Below are 14,711 nucleotides of genomic sequence, written 5' to 3'. Positions count from 1 at the left end.
CATCGAAACGACCGTGATGAAGAAATTGCGACAGAGGAAACGCGGAGGAGGAATATGAAAGAAATGGCGGATGATGAAAAGGAAAAAAATCCGTGTATACGAACACCTGGGAGCAGTCTTTGAACGCAGTCTCATCGGTGCATGCGGTTAACGATGAAGCAGACCCAAATCGAACCGGGCAAACATCAAACGACCGCAATCCAATAACAGTCATCAAAGGAATCGATCGTGCGTTTCTCTTTCTTTTTTCTTTTCTCGTGTGTATGTGTGCGTATGTTCTTTTTTTCGCTTCGTCGTTTCGCATCGTCGAGGCTTCCGTTCGTTCGTCATGAGAGGACAAAACGCGCGCGCGATGGCGGGACCACGGCAAGAGAGACAGAGATCGCGCGTGATCTGACGCGACAGAGGTCGATCTTAACAGTCTAGGTGGAGCTGATCGTGAAAGGAACTTCCGTGGCCTTCTTCCTTTAGTTTTCAATTTTTCTTTTCTTAATTTTATTAACGATAAATACGAATATGAATATGAAGAATAGTATGACAAGGATTATGTGATTTGACTCGTAAATATTTGAGGATTTGTATGATCATTTCAACCAAGAAGAAATGCAATGTAAATTTTACTGATATTCGATAACGATATAAAAGATATTTTGTAAAAGTTTAACGAATCACTGTTTACTTTAGCAACAAAGTTAATGTTGTGAAAAATTGTCTGACTTTCAATCCTTTCAAAAAAAAAAAACATGCCTTTCATCCATCTGCTCACCTGGATTGTTAAACAATTCATTAAATTTCCTCGTACCTTAATTCTCATATTTTTGTACCAATTAATTTCTCTTCGATAAAAATAATCATGGCGTCGAGAAAGTGTCACGTGACCAAGAAAACAAAGCTCTCGTTGTTTTTTTTTCAGGCAACAAACGTTTATTTCAGACACAGAAATTCGTGGTTACAGAATCATCGTTGCTTTCGTTCTATTTACAAACTAGTATCGCATTATTCTCTCTCCCTTTTCTTTATCTCTCGTGTATACGTTTCATCTCTCTTTCGTTTGTTTCTCCAGCCAGCCATTCTCAAACTTTTTCGATCGCACGCGTGTCTCTGGGAGGCGTGTATCAAGACAACGGTAAAGAAATTTCTGTATCGAAAATAGCGAACCGCGATTAGCGTTACGGCTAGTGTCGCCGACGGTGCACATTAACATAATTGTAAATAAGATGTATCACAGAAATACGTGAATATTCATATAATATCTCTGAAAGGCAGTTAGTCGTGTGAACAGGATATAGTCTTTCGAAAGATTAGTCGCACAATACAAAAACGCATATGGCATATAGCATAGTTGAGAAGATAGTTCAAGAGTATCGTATAGAGTTGACTATTTCGCGGCTCCGACAAGATCGGTTTCCGTATTTTATTGTCTCGTTGTTCAAAGCGCTATTTCGATCTTCGTCGAACGTATGATAGTTAACGACAATAACAAAGGCGAAGAAATTATTAACAAAGGCCAAACTTCACGACGATCGCACGTCGACTCGACGAAACGAGGAACGAAAAAGATTTATAAAAACGACTACCGTGAAAGGGTGAGAGTTAATCATCGGTTATCCAGCGTTACAGGATCGCTTCCGGTCGGACGTACGCCTTGTGAGTGAAATTTCTACTAACTGAGGGTTATATATACGGCCCACAGGACGCTATCCCTTCTCCTACTCGACCACGTGACAGGGAGACTGCGCAACAGAGCTGCGCGAAGTCATTACACCACTGACCGTGCAGCTAAGCAGATGGAGCTCTTCGAACTGCACGTCGTGAGTAAAGTTACACAAATTTCATGAATATACTTGAAAGAATAACTATTCGCAATCACTAGAGTCTAATACCCAATTCAAGTCTCGTTTATACGTTAACAGAAACTGAACCAACAATTAATTGAATAAAATATTAAAGAATAAGAATTTATCAATTCTCCTGGTAAAAAAAAACACACACAATTTTTAAAATCAACCCTTAAAAATTACCTCGAAATTGTTAGAATTAAAAATAATTCTCAGCTGAATAATGACACCGCGCACCTACGTTGCGCCTTCGCCATGCCCTTTAGCGCCCCTTAGAGGTGCCACATGAGAACGTGTAGGGGTAGCGTCGAGTCAAGCCACGCAGCCCTGAATTGATTCGAATTTTGATCACCAGACGTATGCACACGTGAGAAGTAATTCGCAATAATAGGAAGCAGTTGGCGCGAGGATTCGTGTGAGTATGGCTGTTACAACATCGAGACTTGCCGTGAATTTCATTAGTTACATTGTATGGGCCTGAACTTACCCAGATTCGCGTAAATCGAGTCTGAGGTCGTCGAGGCGCTCGGCTGCCAGGACGACGAGGACGACGACGAAGAGGACGACGACGTGGACGACGATTTCGTTGAAGACTTGTCGCTTCTCGGAGGCAATTGCTTGGTTTCCACGCGCGGCGGCGGCGGTCTGACCGGTTTGCTCGCTGGATCCAGCCGAGACCAATCCTCCAAGGACTGGTTCCTCGGCGGTGGTGGTGGTTTTCCGGGTCTCACTGAAACGTGACGGTGAATATTGTAGCCAGGTTACGAGGCTTGTAATTTTAACGCGGAGCTGGCGGAATTAAAGACCCTGGCGCTTGAGAACGCTGGTGGTCCGTGCTCGGAAGTTAATCGCCTCCGAAGATACTGTGCAATTGTAGCGCGGCGCTATGCGATACATCGAAAAATATTGGGGGACGTAAAGCTTCGGAAATATTACTCAAAATTATACAAATCTTGTGATTATATTAGTCAATCGAGGAACTCTAATGTTTTAGGAAGAATTGGAAAATATTGAACTTTTGGGGGTGATTACAAAGAGCACCTGCGAATTTGTAAATAGAGGGCCCTAGAAAAATCATGAAAGAACCCAAACCAAATGAAGAAAATAACGTATCGTCCTTGTAACTACCAATCATCGCGATTTTTTGGGCTCCATTGATAATATCTAGTGCCCTACAGACTATTCTTTCAACACCCTGCGATCTTCCCACCAGGATGAATCATTAATTGCGTATGAAGATATCTGTAACCGAGAAGTCCTCGAGCACAGACCACGGAAAGTCGCCAGATCATGAAACCCAAGACCTAGGAGGTTCTATTATTAACCCAAGCGTCAGAAAACAGGCTCACCAGCTGCGTGGGCTCCCGTGGACGGCGGCGATCGAGTTGCCCTAGCCGCGTCGACTCTGGAACCGCAGGAATCGGTTTGATCTTCGCTTATCCTGCTGATGCGATCGTTCCCCACTACCTCGACTGCGGCACCATCCAACTCCAGCGGATGAATAATCTCCAAGCGTGGTTTGGGCTGCGGGGTCGTCGGAATCTCGTCGATCCTCGCGTTGGACGAGTGTCCGACCATGTCCACGTCCTTCCTCGAGCCCATCCTCAGGAATCTCTTCAAGGAGAACCGCGATCTGCCTCGTTTCTTCTCCTCCCTGACCTCCTGGTTGGTCGTCAGACTGTCCTGCGACAGGGATATCGTCCTCCTGGACGCAGGATCCACCGCCTGCGCGCTGGTTGGGTCGGGCAGCTCGGAGACGGCCTTCCTAAACTTTGGACTGCAGGAGGAAGCTCTCTCCCTCTTCTCTTTCTCGCGAACCACTGGCGAGTCCGACTTGAACGTAGCTATAGGATTCCTGGCGAACAAGGTCGAACTGGGCGCCAATTCCTCCGCAGTGTCGGCTGCTGGGGGCTTGGGAGCCATTCTTCTTTTGCTGGGCGAGCGTATCGATTCGACGTGGACGTCTTGGAGGTCTTCCTCGACCAACAGGGCCTCGTTATCGCCAGCATCCGCGGGCTGACATCTCGTCGACGTTAAAAGCGCCTTCGATTTCACTCCTTGAGGTCTCGAGTCTGCTGATTTCGCCGATTCGAATTCTTGACATGCCAACTTCGCGGCATTCTGAGCTCGCTGGACCAGGACGCGATGATCCTCTTTTTGGATTTCGTTGCACACTCTCTGATCGATCGATGAAATCTCGACCGGACCTCCTTGGACTTCTTCGATCTTGTCTTTGGCGGTCTGGGGGGTGGGCGTCTGCTCTCGAGGGGAGCCACTCGCACCTGGAATTAATCGGGAATGGTGGTAATTGAACGGGAGTCGCTCGGTGGCCCGTTTGGACTAATTACGGGGATGGCTTGGCTCGATCGTAAGATCTCCTTGTGCGTAATTGTGGTTTCATCGAGCGGTGCCGGAGAAATCTGAGCTGGGTGTTGCGCAATCGTCGGATTAGGAGGGTGCTTGGCTCGACGGGAAGTTCCGACTCCAATCGTTGGGACGATAATGATTTCTAAGCCTGTTTGAAATTGATTCTGGTGCTTGTCGTATTCACTGTTCCAGATCGTATACAGCTTGGAATAATTATGGAATAATATTGTTTGTCTTTGTTGTAATATTCTTTAGTCCAGACCGTATGCAGCTTGGAATAATTATGGAATAATATTGTTTGTCTTTGTTGTAATATTCTTTAGTCCAGACCGTATGCAGCTTGGAATAATTGTACCAAATTTGGACACCCGATTTCGATTTATATTTGTACGATATATCGTTTGTGTTTGTTGTAATGGCAACTAGAAACTTGAGATAAAACGTCGAGAAAAATATAGCTTGTTTCGTATCGATAATTAGTCGTTATTCATTCTTTTAATTTTACTAAGCTTTTGCTTTGTCTCGAAGGAAATGTTACGATAAAACTTTCGGACCTGATTAATTTTTTTTTCTTGTACTTATGTAATTTAATTTTTAGGGTTAACTTTAACTAAAATTAGTATGGAAAAAATAAAAATTAATCCTAATAACGTAGTGTTCAAAGAAAACTGGTCTTCCTTCAATAAGGATATTCGCTCTAAACGATTCCAGTTTCATGTGTGATAATTTTATGTCATTAATTGTGGAAGCCAGGTCTAAAAAGTTTAATTTATATGAAATTGTATGTTTCATCTTCATCGATTATGATATTACAAAGAACATGTCAACTGGAAGAAAGTATACTTATAACTTTGCTCCGGCCTTAAAGCAGATAAACTTGACACCGAACCACCGATTACAAGAAGAAGAGCATCTCACCTGAAGTTTGAACAGGTATGCCAGCAGCGTTTTGGACAGAAGGCGGTGGCAGGACGTAGCTCTTCTTCGTCTGAGGATGCCCATCCGAAAATGCGGTAGCAGGACACTTGGTGGCGAAGTTCACTGGCTTCTGAGGCACCACAGGCTTCGTCTTGGACTCTGGATTAACGGTGCCATGAAGGAAAGACGGTCGAGGTTCCGTGGTTATAACGGAAGTCTTGCTGGTCTCACCCTGAAAAGGAGGCCTAATCTCGACAGGTGGCGGGCTTCTCGGAAGCGCGGGTGGTTCCGTCACCTCCTCTTCGTCTGCCCTTCCGTCAGGCTCGCCTGCCAACTCGCGGCTCTCTTCGAAACTAAACTTCTTTCCCACTTTGCTTAGCACGGGCGCGGACGTGTCCTCCAGCTTAACATGCGTCAACAATGTAACCGTATCCTTTTCTCGAACCATGGACCTTTGGCTTTCAGCCTCCTCGTTGTCGTGCTTCGACAATGGCGTCAGCGTCAACTCGATACCCCTGTCCAACCCCTCCTCTTTGGACGTGAAGATCTCTGGCGACCTCTTCGTCACTCCGCCGATAATCTCGTAATCGATCTTGGCGTAGCTCTGAGAGCCCTGAACAGGAACCTTCAGCTTCTCGCTATCCAGCTTCTTGACTGAATAGCGTGAAACGTTGGCCCTCTTGTCTCCTTTGCCAGGTTCCAGGATCCTCTCAGCGTTGTCCCCCATCCCCTCTGTCGTTTTCTCCCTCGCGTCGTCGCAATCCTCTGTAGAATCCCGCTGGATGACGGAGATTATGCTGTTGGACGTGATCAGAGGCATGTCCACGATCTTTTCCATACCAGAGAGCTGCTTCTGTTCCGCCCTGTCGTCCCTCTTGGCCTTGACGTCCAACTTCTTCACGCTCTTCAGCGTTATCTGTAAAAATGTCCATTTAAGTCTACATTCGCAAGGACGAGCACCGAAACGAACAGGATGTACTGACCTCGGATTTATCAGCGTTCTCAGCAGGCTTGTGCTTGGAACTAGAGAGTCCGTTGACGAACCCGTTGACCTTCTTGTCGACGGGCCTCTTAGCCGTTGGCAGGGATTCGTCGCCACCGAACGGCGTCACGGAGACCAAAAGAGTGGTCTTCTTTCCCTCGGAGTCCTTTTGTATCCTTCCCAGCATCAAGGAAGCGAAGGATCTCGCCGTGGCTGACGCCTTGGTCGTCTCGGGCGCTGCGACCGCCTCCGTCAAGTTAGCGGTGATGGTGTTGAAGCTGGTATTTGCTCGTGTGAGATTGCCCAAGGCTCGTTCCTCCTCGCTGTCGGGCACAGCGTCGTCGTCGCCGTTGAAGGACTCGATGAAGTCCTGCTCGTCATCCTCCTCACCGTCTGTGAAGAAATCATCGCCACCGTAGCCGATTATCACCGTCAGGCATTCGGGGAACGCGACGCTCTTCTTCTTCTGCTCCTTATGGCTGGTCCTGGCGCGGAGGATACCCTGAAAAAGACAGACACAGTGACGCTATACAAACTCTCATTTAAAAATGAAAGAACGTGGATAGCCTTGAAATCTTGTGAAGGTAAGTTGAGAAACTTGTAGCAATGTTAACGTTTGTCCTACTTGTCTAAATTTTAATTATCATAATAGTATGAAATCCGGATACATCCAATATGACAGCCATACACTGATCACTGTCTCTATCTACTTTTGGAAAATATTAATTGCATTTTTCCTGAAATAAGACGTGTTGTGTAAAGTTATCGAACTTGCACACTAATTTGAGAAATTGCTATAAAACTGATAATAACGGATCCCGAAGAAAACGACGAGCAAAGAACTGTAGAACTGTAGCTAGGAGAAACTCAGGTGAATTTTTTTCCTCGAAACTATCGATGGAAAGTGTATAAGCTGGGTCTCCTTGACGTCTGCCGCGCCAGTAGGTTGACCGACTAACGGGCGAGAGCATCGGCAACCCTCGTGCCTCGGGCCTCAGGTTTATTACCCGTGATATACCGTAACTTGGGATTCTTGAACAGCTGTGCGCTTCGTGGCACCGAAGCGGGCAGCTGTTCCGACGGAGATTTTGATGATGCGATAAGTCCCTGAAGACAGCATTTAGCGAACGCCAGCAATTTTTATTTTTACTTGGTAAAAGGATGGGTAGTATTAGTAGGAATTTTAGTTATTTATAATGTTTTAATTCTGTCTTTGCTGGGGAATATTGACTGAAAGTATCGGGAATATTACTGGCGCCAAGGGATAGTAGTCCCAAAAATGGTGACGCCGGAGTATAGTAGCTCTCGAGATATTGGCATAGTAGCCCCAAAGATAGCGAAGCCAGGGGATTGTAGCGCTAGAGATACTGGCGCCAGGGGATAGTAGCGCTAGAGTTACTGGCGCCAGGAAATAGTAGCTTCAATAATAGTGATGCCAGGGGTTAGTAGCGCTAAAGACACTGACGCCAGGGGATAGTAGCACTAAAAATACTGGCGCCAGTAATATTGTACTATCGCCAATAAATTACTGCCAGCCATAGTAACACCAATAAAACATACATATTCCTCCTAACCTGACTACTGGGGCCAGTAATCTTTGCTTCTGCAGACCTCACCTCGCAATCACAGATTCCACACCGCTGCCCTAACCAATCCCGACTCAACCGTGGACCGTGATCGAGTTTCGCGAAACGTCGCGTATTTTTGAATCCAGCACGAAATTCCTCGAGGAAAATTAAGACCGCACCGATACTCGCTGAATTATTCAACGGGGCCTTTCATTAACGCCAGCTGACCGTCTCCGAAAGTTTCACGGAGGGAGAAACAGTCTTTTCGCGCCCGCTGGCGCCCGCTACGTCCATTTAACTTCAGCCTGAACTTTCATTTCCTGACAGCCGGTGATAAGGCGGTCGACGGGAGCACGAGGACCCCTTAACCAGAACCCGAATAGAATTTCTTCCGAGTCCTCCTCCGGATAAATTATCAACCCGGATTACCAAGGGATATAGGCGGCTCGGGTGATTATAACTTGGCTGAGCCGTTCGCCGGTTCCGTCTCTCTGTCCATCGCGCTCCGCAGCGGTGTCGAACAGCGATATTTAATTCCTCGTGGTGGCTCGGACGAAGGGAAATCTGAAAATTGGATGAAAACTTGCGACCCGGTGATGTCTGCCTCGGGGATGTGCAAATCTTTGCTGTGAATTCCCTCGATGCCTCATCATGGAGTTTTTTAAAGGCTGGTTAGAGACATCAGTGGGTAATTACCCTCGATGACCATAAAATGTAGAAGACTAGAATCTTGAGTAAAATTCCTCACTTATCGTTCGCTTCCAATTAAATAATGCTTCCATCTGAGATTCGATCTAATCGTCAATTAACGAGATACATTTATAAAGCGACCGAGTTAGTCGAACTACTTTCAATTTGCTCAGCTGGTGACTCAATAAAATTTCAATTAAATGAATAATAGTCTCCCATTAAATATAAATTCCATGCTCTCGAGTTAGCGTACCGTTTCCGAGAATCGGCGTCATCGAATATGTGCGCTGACATTTTTCCGCGACGCTCGAGTTTCATGACACGAGTCAGCAAGTGCAAATCAAGGAATGATCATCCAAATGACACCGCGAATTCCTTTGGAATGAATTATTCAAAAGTTATGCTACGCGTTAGCTCCTTCAAATTTCACTTGCACGAAGAATTCCATAATGTAAAAATTGTAACTGGAAAAGGAGCATCATCGTATCCCCACGAACCATATAGATTATTTAAAATGTGTCCTTCCGAGCTACGTAAATGATCAGCGTCGATGATCGTTTGCTTTGACAGTAGCGGGATATTTTGTCCAGACACTTGACCAAGGCTTCTTTCTTCTATCTTCAATACACCTCCATTCAAACTGCGTTTCATGGACAGAATCGTTATCCCTCCATTCACCGGCCGCACAAGTTTAAGACGAAGCGTGTAAAATATTGAATTCCAGAGGAAACATGGCACGAAGCGTGCACCAGGGATGCCATTTTCCAGTTTTCTCCGGTGTTTTTTTTTTATTAAGGGACACGAGGCGAGATTTAAAAAATATTCCCCGCGTGGGTAGTAGTAGTTTCCTTCGAAACTCGCCCACAAGTCGCGTTGTGCCCCGGTAGAATGACGCCCACCCTGCGGAGAACGGACGCGGACGGGCATTAGACGGCTAAGCGTTCACCCTTCTCGACGTGGACGCATGCATCATGTAAATTTAGAATTCCTCGACAATGAGAGCGTCTCGCTGCGATTCAACTGGAACGCTGAATGGAATATTAACGCTGTCGAGGCGAGGCTGAGGGTACAGGGCGCTCCAAGTCGCGGTTACGGTCTCTTCGTTCGCATTACGGGTCGATCTGGGCTTTGTCAGCTCCGTTATATTAGATTTAATTATATATTTTGACATATCGTCGATCTTGGATTTAAGACTTACGCGGCTATTATTCCATGTAGCGTGAATGGCTTTCGGAAAGTTGACACGTTTGGTATCAGCTTCTCAACGTCTTGCAAACGTAGGGTTGCGGGACGGTGGGCGGGACTCACCCTCTTCAAGGTGAGTTACAAGGGAGATACTGTCGATATCGTTGATCATTTTTGTAAGTATGAACCCATTGGTGTTACGCATGCATGGTTAACATTCATGAAAATAGTCGAGCATGGAAAAAGGTATCCACCTAAGTTCCTTCCCTTTTGTCTTGGCAATCTGTTCTTTAAGAACAAAAATTGGGTGAATTTTATCGGATTTTAAAGTAAGAAAAAGCAGATCCCGGCAAACAGCGTTATAAGCTTAAAGAAGCCAGGAACTACCGGTCTAATATCCCAGTTCTCGGATATCCCATTCGCGAGTTTCGAAACGCTGATCGAAGTTCACCGCCTGGAAGTCACCCCTCCCCCTTCCGTCCCGTCGCGATCGAATTACAGGAACAGCCAGGAAATCGGGCCACTAATTGGCAATGATCTCCGGAACGCGCGGAAAAACCAGCTCCGGGACGAGTGTAATCGCGAAACGGGAAAGTAGGTTAGCAGAAATACGCTCGCGAGCAAGATCAAGGGACGAGGCGCGTTGATTAGCATTCCGGAGCCGGGAGCCGACGCGGAAACCGGAAGGCGGCGACGAAGTTAGGGGTAACCGGATCGCTCGAACCAGTTATCGTTCGCGCCCGATGGAAAATGCGTTAGGAACTGGTAGAAAATGGTCGGGGTTGCTTTTCGATCGATTGCTGGTGATATTCGACATCCGTATTTCTGGCTTGACAACATTTCGGTTACTTGCGCGACTTCGGTCGCGATTTGTGCGTAGGTTGGTATGTTGTCGAAATGTCAGTCGACATTGATAGTCTACACGTTTGGTTGGAATATCTGATATTGGGGTTATCACGTTGATGCCTGTATTTGATTTGGCAATGTGGATGTCGAGTTCATGTTTGGATGTTTTCTGGCATGGAGGACATCAACGTGGTGGCATGATGGATCCTTTAATACAGAAATAATCAACGTGATATCGAAACATTTTCTGACACAGAAGATAGCAACATGATGTATGTACACTCTTTGACATCCAGGACATTCAACATGATGTTCTGGCATCGAAAACATCAACATGATGTCTATATATCTTCTGTCATCGAAGCATTCGACATGATGTCTTTAGGAGATCATCAACATTCAGTCAAGACATCTCCACGTTTCTTTCACGACCTCCTGAATCACTACTCCAGATCTAATAAGAAGTCTACACCCACAACATCCGCAAGTAGTTGACGTTCGTTCTACACGGTCATCCGAAGAAGGGGCGAACGTCCCATAGAACCTGAGCGATCATCAACGAAGATGACCGTCCCGTCCACGTCCAGAAAATTGTTAGGAACGTCTGTGCCGCGTATCGCGCAACATTATTGATCGCCGTATCAAGTTTGTAAAACTGGGTCGTCCGAGTAAAAGGGACTGGCGCTTAGAGACCCGTTGCATGCTCCGGCTCGTCGGGGATGCCCCCGACTCGCGGTAAGAAGAGAATTTATGTGCAACTGCGCGAACCATAATGCATGTTACACCGATGTCCAATAGACTTTTTACGTCCCTCGGTAAAATTGCGACGACGCTCCACCGTCCCGCAATTTCGCGGAACTTTTGCCCCGTTACTTTCCCTTTCCCAGTCGCATCTGGCAATTTCTTTCTTATATTTCCGCGGATAAACTCCGTTGCGAGCTCTCAGTGGATTCTATGGGGTTAAGAGCGAATTGTATTGAGAGGGGGGGGGGGTGAGAATAGCTCCTTTGGAAATGCAAGCTTTTTGCTATAGGGGGATGATTATTTTTTTGAGAACTGGATTATGGACTCCCAGGGCATGGATTAGGTTAGTTTGATTCGTCGCGGGGGGCTTCTGAACAGTGGTGTGTAATTTGATGTTCTTGAGGCACTTCAGAATCAAGTTTACTGAAGAGTTTCTTTAGTTGTGAGTTAAACTCCAGACCTAACACAGGCTAAATATAAGTGATCGTGATTATTGTAGTCAAGAAACGCTTGTTTGGGTTTTCAATCGTACATGGAATCTTATTGCTCACCATACTCTTCAACCTACATACTGACATTCACTGAACTTTCCATAACTAATGCTGACTAATGTTGAGAATATCCCTATCCCTTAATTTAAAAAATGTACGACGAGCCTCTTCCTGAATCTCATGCTTCAATCTAACTCTACACGAGGCTTGTGAAAGGTGATGCATACCTGTATCTTAAGATTATCAGTCTTGGCGTTCGTCAAAGCCCTGCCGATGTTCATTCTGAGCGTCTCTTCCGGCAGGGTGTGCTCCTCTCTCGGCTTGAAGCAGTTCGAACAGAGTTCCTTCTTCCAAGCATTCTGCACGAAGCGGTTGCATTGCGTGGACATCGTTGCTTACACGGCAGCGACAGCGAAAGTCCCGTTACATCATCGCCCTGAAAGGAAAGAGGCGAAATAGTGATCGTTCGATGCTCAAAGCCATCGGTGAACGGAGCTTCGTGCCGCACGTGTGCATCGAGAAACCGCTCCACCTACGCGGAGCGTACCTGTGTTCCCTGGGGGACCCATTACTCCAATTATAAGGGGTGTCCCCACGAATCGAATGACCAGAAGTACCATAATTAGAGCCACTTGGTTCGATCAGACGACTACAGTTCTCTCAGGTTTGTAAATTTAAAAGAAAAGATACACAGACAAAAAAATATATTAACCACAGTAATGGTTAGAATGCGAATAAAAAAATATTGTTGCAAAGCTTATTGTACAGTATATCGGTAAAAAATTGGACATTTGAATCCACCAAATAGTGTTACTACAAAAAAATTCGTGAATGTACCCTCTGCATCGAAGCCGCAGTAACTCCCCCTAGGTTGGTGTTTCCTTTTTTTTTTTTTTTTTTTGAAACACCCTGTAGACGCTACCACGGAATCAGTAAATTTTAGAAAGCGCAGTTGAAACGCAATCTCGCGATGTACCTCACGGGTGAGATAAAGAGATGATTAAACAATTGTGTTTTTTCTTTTTTTTATCCCCCGGTAGCGCTTGCCCTCAGGAAAAGAGCGCTCGCAAAGCGCGGCGAACTTTAACGAAGAATATGGCTATAAATTACTGCCACGCGATACGACGCTTTGTTGTTAAACGTTGTTCCTCCCAGCGAAGTTTAATCGGAACGGCGCGCATAAATTATTTTAGCCAACGGAAGCTGGGAAATGAGTTTAATCTTCAATACTTTACGAGCTTCTTACGGATGCCCCCGTTCATCGTATAAAGATCACTTTTCAGGCGAGGAGCAATTACTTCACAAAGAAGACTGGACAATAGTGTATTAATAAGATTTCAAGAAAAGTAACGAACGATGAGATTCAAACGGGAAGTTTCGTTTAAAAGATTAAGTGGCAAGAGGAGTGCTTTTGTACTAATCTTCAATGTTACGAGCAAATTTTGTAATTTTTGAGTTTCACTTGGAAGATGAAACTCCGAGCTACATTGTCAGGAGTGAAGCGAATGGCTGGAAAAGTATCGTTAGAATTCGAGGAATAAATCCACGAACTTCGTTAATACCGCGCATTTTATCAGGATCGCGAAACGCTTTCATCCTCGACCGTGGAACTTCCTCTGAAAAGTAGTTTACCAGTCCAGCAGGAAAAATACGAGGGTAACCAACGAGGGTAACCAACGAGGGAACACGGACGGTTAGTTTTCGAAAATCTCCTCTGCGGCCACGATGGTCACGTCCTGGAATTTCTTTCGCCAGTTTCTGGAACGAAGAACGCTTGAAATTCACGAAATCCTCACGCGCCATCCGGAAGTTTTCACAATTTTTATTCTTTCGCGCGAACTTCGCGCTGGAAACTTTTCCATCCCAGGAGAGGACTTCTTTCCCCGCGCTGGCCCATCGAGAACACGGGGGAAATCCCGTGAACTAATGGTAAAAGAAGTCTCATTTGCAACTCGTTACTTCGATTCTAATGTCCTACAGCGTTCTTCTCAGTCACCTCGCAAGAAGAGTAGCAAACAAGTGATCGATTTCACGACAAAACTCTTATCTTCAATGGAAAGTGATTCTACATCAAAAACTTAAATGAAAATGTATTACGAGATTTTTCTCTTGCGAGGTTCCTATACGGAGAAAATTCCCTTTTGAAAACGTATGGAGCAACGTACGTTTCCTTGCGCGCAACCCTCGTCTTTGAAATTGTTTTACTCGAACACGAAGCGTCGTACAGAAATGTTGTATTTCACATTTTCGATTCATTTTTGTTGCAAGAGTCACCCAGTATAATTCATTCTCGTTTATTATAATCGCCTGAGTGATTGAGAGCACAACTGCGTAAGATTCCACGCCATCGGAAGGATAAACGCGACGGAGCACGCTTTCCTGTCGACAGCGGCCACCGTGTACGCAATCGGGACAATTGACCCGAGCCAGCCGCTCGACTGAATAATTGCCTAGCTTCCGGTCTCTGCTTTTATCCGTCGACGTATCAGCCGACCCTCGACATTAGCGAACGATACTTCTCGTCGCTTGATCGTGACGCGATCGCCCGGGAAGGATCGAGACACCGTTCGCGGAACGTGTCCACTTCCCTCTGAAAGGGACGAGCATAACTCCTCGTACCTGGCCACACGGAAGCAACGAACCAATGGATTTATTCGTCCGTTAAATGAAAGTTTCGCGGCACCGCCAAAGTCGCGAGCAGCGTGAACATTGATTAAACTTTTCTCCTTTTACCGTCACTTGCTTTTTTCCACGGCGTCGCTCGGAACGCTACAAACGGATTCACCGGGCTGATTAATTGCCTCATTTCCGAGCTACGTGCCGCGGTAACATCGCGCTGGAATGAGGAGATACGGGTGTCCAAGTCCCGGAGCTTTCCACGAAGAAACTGGCTCGTTCGAATCCTCGACGCGAGAGCACTAGGAAGCATGAGTAAAATCTATAAACGAGGAGTGATCGTGCCTTTTACGGTGTCCTCTCGTGTTGATCAAAAGCTCTTCTTATCTGCCCTCGGTATCTTGTTGGATTGGCTCCTCCTCAATCATTCCTTCAAGCTCTTAGTGTATAGTATCATCCAGCGCAA

At 45.9% G+C, this 14,711-nt stretch overlaps 1 protein-coding gene across 5 annotated transcripts in view; it reads right to left on the bottom strand.

Moving 5' to 3' along the window:
* Positions 1-14,711, bottom strand: part of LOC128887687 (uncharacterized) — a 77,441-nt gene that overhangs the window by 7,060 nt on the left and 55,670 nt on the right. For all 5 annotated transcript variants that reach the window (XM_054143890.1, XM_054143901.1, XM_054143871.1 and 2 more), the window contains 5 exons: positions 11,857-12,065; positions 6,107-6,607; positions 5,124-6,039; positions 3,188-4,120; positions 2,326-2,568 (listed from right to left, as the gene is read on the bottom strand). In XM_054143890.1, the coding sequence (XP_053999865.1) occupies positions 2,326-2,568; positions 3,188-4,120; positions 5,124-6,039; positions 6,107-6,607; positions 11,857-12,018 (2,755 nt within the window). In that variant the 5' untranslated portion in view covers positions 12,019-12,065. The remainder of the gene's footprint in view (positions 1-2,325; positions 2,569-3,187; positions 4,121-5,123; positions 6,040-6,106; positions 6,608-11,856; positions 12,066-14,711) is intronic.

The sequence above is a fragment of the Hylaeus anthracinus genome, unplaced genomic scaffold (assembly GCF_026225885.1).
Source record: "Hylaeus anthracinus isolate JK02 unplaced genomic scaffold, UHH_iyHylAnth1.0_haploid 0, whole genome shotgun sequence".
Classification (NCBI taxonomy): Eukaryota; Metazoa; Arthropoda; class Insecta; order Hymenoptera; family Colletidae; genus Hylaeus; species Hylaeus anthracinus.
Note: the sequence above shows the minus strand (reverse complement) of the source record. Positions and strands in the feature narration are given on the sequence as shown.